The sequence below is a fragment of the Coptis chinensis genome, chromosome 9, assembly GCF_015680905.1.
Source record: "Coptis chinensis isolate HL-2020 chromosome 9, ASM1568090v1, whole genome shotgun sequence".
NCBI lineage: Eukaryota > Viridiplantae > Streptophyta > Magnoliopsida > Ranunculales > Ranunculaceae > Coptis > Coptis chinensis.
The window spans coordinates 1,399,153-1,408,203 of NC_141464.1; the positions used below are offsets into that span (position 1 = coordinate 1,399,153).

The following is a 9,051-nucleotide window of genomic DNA, read 5'->3' on the forward strand; positions in this document are numbered from 1 at the left end:
TCACAACATTAGTTAATACTAAACACAAAACTTTATAAAACAAAAAAAGGTCGTTGTAACAGTTTTTTAACTACTTTTCAACTGTCCAAAGATTTTTTTCTAAACGGCGAAGCTTCTTACAATGTTAACATGACACCTACTCAAAATGCAAATTTCTCTTCACTAAAACAAAACTTCTCTTCCATTCTTCCATTGACATGGAACTCCCATTATCTCATTTCCCAAACATCTCATTCGACCGCACTACTACAAAAAACAGTAAAAAAAAGTTTTCTTTTTTTTCAAGAAAATATACTTCCCCTTTAACTTTAATTAAATGTTCATCTAATTTACAACCAAGACCCAAGCCAAAACCAAGTCAAAACATTGAAAAACAAGAGTCCCATGTTAGGAAATCAACTTCTGGTTTATGTAATGAAATAGAGAATCTAGTAAGGTTTAGAAAGTATGGAGATGCATTAGAGTTATTTGAAATAGTAGAATGTGAAGGTGATGATTATGATGTTGGGGTAAGTACTTTTGATGCATTAGTTAATGCTTGTATTGAGTTGAAATCTATTAGAGGTGTTAAAAACTGGGTTTGAACCAGATCAGTATATGCATAATAGAGTTTTGTTAATGCATGTGAAATGTTGTATGATGATGGATGGGAAAAGGTTGTTTGATGAAATGCCTGTTAGGAATGTTGTTTCTTGGAATATTATTATTGGTGGGTTAGTTGATTGTGGTGATTACGAGGTTGCTTTTGATTTGTTTTTTATTTTGTGGAGAGAGTGTGGTGATGCGGGTACTCGTATGTTTAATACGGTGATTAAGGCCTGTGCGGGTTTGGGGCGTGGTAATGTAGGGAGGCAATTGCATTCTAATGCATTGAAGATGGGTATAAATGAAGATGTGTTTGTGTCGTGTGGGCTGATTAATATGTATGGTAAGTGTGGTGCTCAATTAGCTTTTGATGAGATGCCGGAAAAGGCTTTAGTTGGATGGAATACACTTATATCAGGATATTTGCATAATGGATATATTGAGAAAGCACTAAATTTGCATTGTGAGATGCAGGATTTGGGTGTAAAGATGGATCCCATTACTTATTCGACAATTTTTAGCCTATGTAATGAGGTTGGCTTCAGTCGAGCGTGTTAAGCAAGCTCATGCAGGTCTAGTACGTAATGGATTTGGGTCTGATTTGGAATCTAATACAGCTCTTGTGGATTTCTATGGAAAATGGGGTAAGATAAAAGATGCTCGTCATGTTTTTGATAGGACGCCGTGTAAGAATTTGGCATCTTGGAATGCTATGATTGCGGGTTATAGTCACCACAGTAGAGGGATTGAGGCTGTTTTGGTGTTTGAGCAAATGGTTCGCGAAGGAATGGCTCCCGACCATGTCACTTTTCTTACTGTTTTATCTGCTTGCGCTCATTCAGGCTTATCTGATAGAGGGTGGGAGATTTTTGAGTCTATGAGTAGGGAATGCAAAGTGAAGCCTCGAGCAATGCATTATGCCTGTATGGTTGAGTTATTGAGCAGAGAAGGGCTCTTAGATGAAGCTGTGGCATTGATAAGAGAAGCTCCATTTAGACCTACGGAAAACATGTGGGCTGCTTTGCTGAATGCTTGTAGAGTGCACAAGAATTTAGAGCTGGGGAAATTCGCAGCTGAGAGGCTCTATGGCATGGAACCTGAGAAGCTTAGCAACTATGTTGTGCTTATGAATATATATAACAGCTCCGGAAGATTGGAGGAAGCTGCTGTAGTCGTACAGACCTGTAGTTGGATTGATGTTAAGAAACAGGCTCATTGTTTTCATTCTGGAGATAAATCCCATGCTCAAACAGATGAGATTTACCAAAAATTAGACAAAATGATGCTGGAGATTGCAAAACACGGTTATCTTCCCACCAATAAGTCCTTGCTTCCTGACGTGGAAAAACAGGAAGAATGGATTTCATTTTACCACAGTGAAAAGCTGGCCATTGCTTTTGGGCTCATTAGTACATCAGCTTCGACGTCATTGCAAATAGTGCAGAGCCATCGAATCTGCAGCGATTGTCACAATGTGATTAAGTTCATAGCGATGATTAGCAGACGGGAAATTGTTGTTAGGGATGCTAGTCGTTTTCATCATTTCAAAGACGGGAATTGCTCGTGTGGGGGTTACTGGTGACTGCACACATATTTGATTGAGATAGGTAACACTTTTGTCATTCAATGAACACTGTGTATCCTCTCTAACCTTTCCAATAAGGGTTTTAAACTTAAATTGTAGCTCTACGAAATTATAGAATAAACCATTCTTTTTAATTTATAGTCTCTTTTGAGTTTGTGATCGGTTTCTCCTCAATCTGCTTTTAAATCTTCATATATTCTGATTATACATACCTTTTTGAGTTTGCATTTCTGTTAGGTTGTGTATAATTCATATCATGTTAATTGATACTGTAACAGTGTATGTGCTCCACGACTCATCTCAGTGCACTTTTTAGTTAATCCACCTACAAATTCCCAATTCAAACTATTTGCACTTTCTTGAGTGATGGATGCCAAAATGATACAAAATATTCAGCGGTAGAACTTAAATAAGGAGATCTATTATTATTTAGATACTCTGAAAACCAAAGTGTAATGATTCTAATTGCGTGTGATTACATGATCCAAATAACTATGTTACGAACTTATGTATCTGATTACTTCTTTCTAGTGTTTGCTCATTTTTGGTATAGTTGTATTTTGTTTTACTGTGGTAGATCCTCATTTAACATGTTGCGTTCACCTAAGCAGGAAATGAGCTTCCCGTGGAGCTTTGCCAAACATTGTTGAAGATGGCACCAACAGCAGAAGAAGAATTGAAGCTTAGATTGTATAGTGGCGAGCTTTCCCAATTAGGGCCGGCAGAGAGATTCTTAAAAATTCTAGTTGATATCCCTTTTGCTTTTAGACGACTGGATTCATTGTGCTTCATGAGTTCTTACCAGGAGGAGGTCTCGAGTGTGAAGGAATCCTTAGCAACTTTAGAGGTGAGGACTAGGTTCTCTAAATTAATTCACTTACCAAGTGTTGCAATATTTACCATTGGTACTTCATCAAACTTCTGTTGATCTAAAAGATTAGAACAAAAAGGGGATGCCAATGATTTTTTTTTTTAACATTGTCAGCACCCTTTTTAATTATGAACTTTTGAACTTCCTACTGATAGAATGGTTCCATCTATGAAAATAATTGGGCAATGTGTAGCTAACTAGACATACTATGAGAGCCTATCAGGTGGTTTGTCCGAGTCCTTCCCATTCTTTGAATCCTCATTGTGTTGACGTTTAGGCCTTTGTAGAGTGTGTCTCTAAAGGTGTATAGAATACGCTATATACTTCCAGAGTAGCGAGTAGTGGCTGATGATAGTTGTAAAGTGAGGAGTATGTCATTGGTCAAGCAGCTGTCACCCTTTCACCCTACAAGGAAAGATTGTTCCTTGTGAATTAGCTTATCTATTCTGTCTTGTTCCTTATTTCAAATATTCGTTCCACACTTATCCCTCTCATAAAACTCCTCTTTTTGATATATAGTCTCTAAATGCAATTTACCTTAAATAGTCGAACAGTAAGATTGGTTGTATTTACATGTTTTGGTGGTCCCTAGCATGGAGAGATGTCGTACTTGTGAACCTTTTAGCGGGAGTGCATCTCATACTTTCTGACGGTCTGGAACAATGCTAAATTGAATAGATCTTTCAGACTTGCCTGATGGACTGAAGTTGTAAGTTATCTCTGGTATAGTCATATAGAGTATAGACCAATGATGAAGCTAACCTCTTGACAAAATACCTAGGGAGTGCACATGTCCGACTGTTGATAAAGTAAATTCTTTGTACTTCTACTAAAAAACTTTGCTGTCCTTGTTAAGTGTTTAGTTTTTGATGAATCTTTGCTCCAAGTTGCACAAATGATAAAACATAAGATCTGCATGCACTAATGATGAAAAGCAGCAGATGTTCCCCTATTAGGGGGATCCATCTTTGAGCTTTGTGCCACATTGCAACCATAAAATCAGTCGGTTCTTTCTTCTGAAGTGGATGCCCTCTTTTCTGTTTCCCAGGAAGAATTCGATCAACAGTTTTAGTCCAAAAGTGATTCCCTATAACTTAAAATATTTGAAGCAGCAGCTCTTAATGATCAAATGGTAAAGGAAAAGGGATGTTATGGCATTTTTAGAAATATATCTTCGATAAATTTAAGATTTACTGAAATTGCTAAAATTTGGTTTACTGCATTTTATTGCTCAGACAGCGCAGATATATATTGCTACTGATAATGGGAAAAGCAACCTCTAATCGCAGTTATCTTATTTCAGATCCTAATTAATGTATTTACTGTATCCTCCTTTGTTTGCATTGCAGGTAGCTTGCAAGGAACTCAGAAACAGTCGGCTGTTCCTAAAACTATTGGAAGCTGTTCTCAAAATTGGCAACCGCATGAATGATGGTACATTCCGCGGTGGCGCTCAGGCTTTCAAGCTTGACACACTCCTGAAACTGGCAGATGTGAAAGGAATAGATGGAAAGACCACTCTTTTGAATTTTGTTGTCTTAGAGATTATCCGTTCTGAGGGGATACGAGCAGGCCGGGCAGCTAGAGAAAGCCAGAGCCTCTCAAGTGTTAAATCAGATGATCTTTTTGAGGATTCTCTTCATGAAACAGAAAAACATTATAGTAGCCTTGGTCTTCAGGTGGTTTCAAGTTTGGGTGGTGAGCTTGAGAACATGAAGAAGGCATCAATGCAGGACGCAGATGGCTTGTCAGGCATGGTGGCCAAACTTGAAAATGCACTAGGTAAGAGCAGGGAATTCTTGAACTCAGAAATGAAAAGTTTAGAGGAAGATAGTGGGTTCCATCGAATCCTACAAAGTTTTGTACAGAATGCTGAGGTCGACGTCAAATGGCTACTGGAGGAAGAGAAAAGAATAATGTCCCTGGTAAGAAGCACAGCTGATTACTTCCATGGGAATGCAAAGAAGGATGAGGGCGCTCGCTTGTTTGTGATTGTCAGAATTTTTTTGATAATGTTAGACAAGACATGCAAAGAAGTGAAAGAATCGACAGTGAAGGCAACAAGAATACCAAGAAATAAAGAGAGTCCATCGTTGCCACCTTCTCCAGATCTGCATCAGCGTCTCTTCCCTGTAATGGTGGACCGTCGAATGGATCATTCCAGTTCTGATGATGAGGACTCTTAGCTTTTATTGTTCAGAGGTATGTCTTTGGCTTTGAAACAACATAGTGAATCTCGAACGAGAAAAACGATTATTATCTCAAATGCCGTTAAGCCCGTTATTGCCTGTCTCGAACTTACTAGTTCTTCGTATTTCTGCCATTTTATTCAGGTGTCCACAGAGACTGTCATGAGGGATCTGCTGAGTACTGTAGATTTATGCAGAGAATGGTGGTTTGCAGAAAGTTACGAAGTTTTTAGCTCGATCCTTGATCAATTTGCCCATTTTCCATGTACATTAATTTGTTAATAAGATTGGTCTTTAACAGGATAGATTCATTGCCTCTTAACTTCTTCATGGGCACCATATTCAGGGAAGCAGTCTACAACTATTGTGTTATTTAACAGAATTCGATTGTTTTCAGTATTCCTCGTTTTAATTCTTCATTTTTCATTTTGATGACAGTCTCACTCTCACAGTCAGTATATATTATATCAAACATTCACTTCAACCCGTGGTAACTCGGAACACTCTTTCAAATGAATATAATCTTGCAAAGACTTGTATTCCGATTCAGAATCGTTCAAGTTCTGTTACTGTGTCTGCACAAAATTTTAACTGTAGAATAAAAAAAACTAACGAAAAAGATTTCCACTGGTAGAAATGGAATTGTTAATGAACTGATATGTATATGCTTAAAAAGGACTAGAAATAACACAAGGGAGGGAGAGAAAAAGATATCGTTAATTCTGTTTACAACTATTAACAATATATAATAATGTAAAGTAGAATTAAACGCATACCACAACACAAAGATATACCGTGGTTCGGCCAATGATGCCTACTTCCACAAGAGATAGTCCTTTTATAAAGTGGGAAGGAAGATTACAATCTCTCCTTTCAGTCTCTCACTTTACTAAATCACTCTTATCTTTTTATAGGGTTGTCTCTCTATAAAAGTTATCTTTCAATCTTGATAGCTTTCAAGATTGGGTTTTCTCTGACTTTTGTGCTGTCTCTCGTATGTTTGGTTTTGCCAAAAACCCAAACTTATGATGCAAAACTCACGGTTCCGCAAAAATAGAATCCTGCCAAAATAGGCATGGGCACGTGGCGCGCTCAGAATTGTACTACAATGGCGCAGAGTGCGCTCTTGCCTTGGACGATGTCCAGGCGCTTGAGGGCGGGGCTCAGATTTGCCTATGGAGGGCGCGGGGTGCGTTCATGCCTTGGACGATGTCCAGGCTCTTGAGTCTGAGGGTGGTGCGCGCTGTAATGGCTTGTGGAGGGCGCTCTGCCTCTTCTCCACACAAGCTGAAAATGAATTTCTCTCCTCTCCTCATGTGAGGGATAACTCCAACATGAAGCACTGTGTTGACTATTGTAGAGAGTCCATGCTTGTTGTCCTTCTATAGCTCATTGTCTTTCCTCTATAGAAGCAAAACTTTCGTGCAAAGTATTAGGAAACCCCATTACTTGCTTGTGGCACTCAAACCATGTCCTATATAAACCCAGGATTAGGTACTTTAGTAATATGATACTCTTACTCACATAGTCAATAATATGGTATTCAAAGTTACATATACTTCAATAGTATGATACTATAAATCACATATTTTATAATATGATATTATTCATTATATATATTGAAGGAATATGATACTATAAAGCCCATAATACTTCAATAATATAATACTCTTAGTCACAAATTCAATAATATGATACTCTAAGTTACATATACTTCAATAGTATGATACTATTAACCCCATATTCAATAATATGATACTAGTAGTTTCATATATTTCAGGAATATGATACTATCAATCGCATAATACTTCAATAATATGCTACACTTAGTCACATTTTCCATAGTATGATACTCGAACTTACATATAATTCAATAGTATGATACTCTGAGTTTGATATACATTTAAGTGCTACAAAACTGGTGTTGAGATTGCGTTTAATCATATGATAAAAGTTTGGGTTTAATCATATGATAAATTTTTTGTATCTCAAACTATTTTTCCTAAAAAGTCGGCATACTACCTGAGATTGCGTCTAGTTAGTGCAACTTTGTTTTGTATGTCACTACATTATGGATTCCAAATAGTAAAGAAGATTTATGTTAAAAAGAGAGTTATGGAGTTCTGACAGGTTATTTTCATACTTGTCATGTGTTCACAGTGCAAACGTGTTACATCAGATTGTATCTTAACTTCTAGCATGGCTGAACAGACATAACAAAATGAGCTATTACCGAAAAAGTTATAGCAAAATGAGCAAAAAGACACAGATAAGTGCTTCAGTTTAAAAAATTATCAAGCGCTTGTCGAGTGCTTCAAATACATACATCATGAGTATTATAGAGTTGCAATCATAAAAATGTCAGGTTACATCTTACCAAGTTAAAACTTGCAATCAGAAAAAGAGAGAAAAATGTTAGAATACATCTTACAAGGAGCCATCTTACAAAGCTATAACTGTGCAGAAGTTCAAAGTTGAACTTTGCATTACACATTACATTTTTCAATTTATTTTTAGGTTTGAGAATTCAGACATAGTCATTTTCAGTGTAATAATGGGTTTCGTAGTCAAAGTGGTTGTTTTCTTTCTTGATGCCATCTTCACTACATCACGAAGCCATTGAAATCCCTGGCAGCTCTTGCATTTCAAATACCTTTCTCCAACATTTAATCCATACTTGGTAGTCTTAACAGTCCTCCTCCCCTTATAGTCTTTTGTATTGCATTCATAGTTTACCTAAGGGCACTCGTTCATCCAATGGCCTAGCTGACCACACTTAAAGCATTTGTTTGTTGATGAGCTTGATCCAGAAAGTTGATCAGAAACAACTTCATCTAACCATTGCAAATAACTTCGACATGAATCATGCTGGCACTTCAAGTAATTCCTTCCTGGATTGCTTGTTATTTGCGATTTGCCCAACAATCGGATCCTATCACATGTAGCTTCTTTATAGCGAGAGTACATAAATTGGCACTCAATAGCGGAGTGTCCAAGTTGATCACATACCTGACATTCAACCTGTGGTGAACAAAACATGTACTTCTCAATTTGAAACTCATGAAGATAGCGACAATGAACAAATGTCTTGATTATCAACTAATGCAGAAATTAAACTTCTTAATAGGCTACTTCAAACCAATAGCTCAACCAAGTTCAATTATTCAAGAATTAGTAATCCATGAAGGATTCATGCTCTTTATACTTGATAAATTAAAATTTATCTCTCTTAACATTTCAAAGATCAAATTCTTCGTGCTCTTTATACTTGATAAAATTCTAAGTCAAGAATGACACTTAATAACTCAAAATTTTCTCTTATTTACCCCTAAAACTTAAACTTAATCAAACTCATGAATTTAAAGGGAAATTACCTTCATTTTTGCAAAATTATATTAATGTGCTCTTATGCTTGCTTCGTGCTTCTCATGCTTGATTGGATTTTATGTAGTAGCAATAACTGAGATTTTTTTTAAAAAAAAAAAAGGTAAAAACCCTAAACCCTAACCCTAGATGTTTATATAAGAGAAAGGTTAAAGGAGGGACGGGTTATACTGTTGGAGCATACGGAGAGAACAAATGCATTGACTAACTTATATTAAAACAGTAGATGTAGCATACTCCAATTAAGCCACTAGACGTAGCATATTACTATTAAATTACTATCTGTAGCATACTCCTATTAAACTACTATCTGTAGCATACTCCCATTAAATCACTATATTGGATTTAATAAGTATTGCGAGCGATGACAAAGTGGTAGAGCTATATTGGAATAAAAGTCTTTTCCAATGCGTACATCATAATGAAATATGCATGTC

General features: G+C 36.7%; 2 protein-coding genes across 2 annotated transcripts; both read left to right on the forward strand.

Moving 5' to 3' along the window:
• Nucleotides 1-101: 101 nt before the first annotated feature.
• On the forward strand, nt 102-5,664 carry LOC147474356 (formin-like protein 5). The gene is made up of 4 exons (XM_086583782.1): nt 102-2,192; nt 2,782-3,017; nt 4,391-5,243; nt 5,375-5,664. Exons 2-3 carry the CDS (start codon nt 2,823-2,825, stop codon nt 5,225-5,227), a joined length of 1,032 nt encoding a protein of 343 aa, XP_086439908.1. The 5' UTR covers nt 102-2,192; nt 2,782-2,822; the 3' UTR covers nt 5,228-5,243; nt 5,375-5,664.
• Nucleotides 643-2,167, forward strand: LOC147474357 (pentatricopeptide repeat-containing protein At5g50390, chloroplastic-like). Its single transcript, XM_086583570.1, has 2 exons — nt 643-1,048; nt 1,107-2,167. Exons 1-2 carry the CDS (start codon nt 643-645, stop codon nt 2,165-2,167), a joined length of 1,467 nt encoding a protein of 488 aa, XP_086439696.1.
• Nucleotides 5,665-9,051: the final 3,387 nt, after the last annotated feature.